Source organism: Nematolebias whitei, chromosome 19, assembly GCF_014905685.2.
Source record: "Nematolebias whitei isolate Nwh7 chromosome 19, NemWhi1, whole genome shotgun sequence".
Taxonomy (NCBI): Eukaryota; Metazoa; Chordata; class Actinopteri; order Cyprinodontiformes; family Rivulidae; genus Nematolebias; species Nematolebias whitei.
In genome coordinates, this window is record NC_056516.1 from 39373695 (window position 1) to 39374153 (window position 459).

Genomic DNA, 459 nt, shown 5'->3' on the forward strand with positions numbered 1-459 from the left:
TTCTGTAAATCTTTTTTTATTGTTGTCTTAACAGTTATTTTCTTAACATTCCCCCAAAAAATTCAGTATTTACCATAAAACAGAGTTTCAGCCCAAGATGCAAACAATGAATGAACTAAGTCTGAATCTGAAGCCTCGCAGGCTCTGTGCGAACGTGGCATCATTTATTTTAGCGCTCTGTCTGTTAATGACCCAAGCTTAGCTCGCTGCGACACCTCGTTCCTGATTTAAAGTTTCTGCCTCCAAGCTAACACATGGCAGCACAAGCCAACAGTGTTCCTCCTTAGAGCAATTTTTACCTGCCTGGAGGGACCGGATGAAACTCGCTGCAGGAAAAAGGAAACAATGCTAGTTACCATTGTTACTTGTTTACTTGTTACTTGCATTGCCTGAACTTATTTTGTGCAGTGGGAATAAACTGAGTCCTGTTATGGGATCTGTGATGCACCTCTCAATCAG

General features: G+C 41.4%; 1 protein-coding gene across 1 annotated transcript in view; it reads right to left on the reverse strand.

Moving 5' to 3' along the window:
• Positions 1-459, reverse strand: part of LOC119425639 (plectin) — a gene marked incomplete at its 5' end in the record, with an annotated part of 14439 nt that continues 13980 nt past the window's right edge. The window contains 1 exon segment of the mRNA XM_037693174.1: positions 1-448. Within this exon segment, the coding sequence (XP_037549102.1) occupies positions 370-448 (79 nt within the window).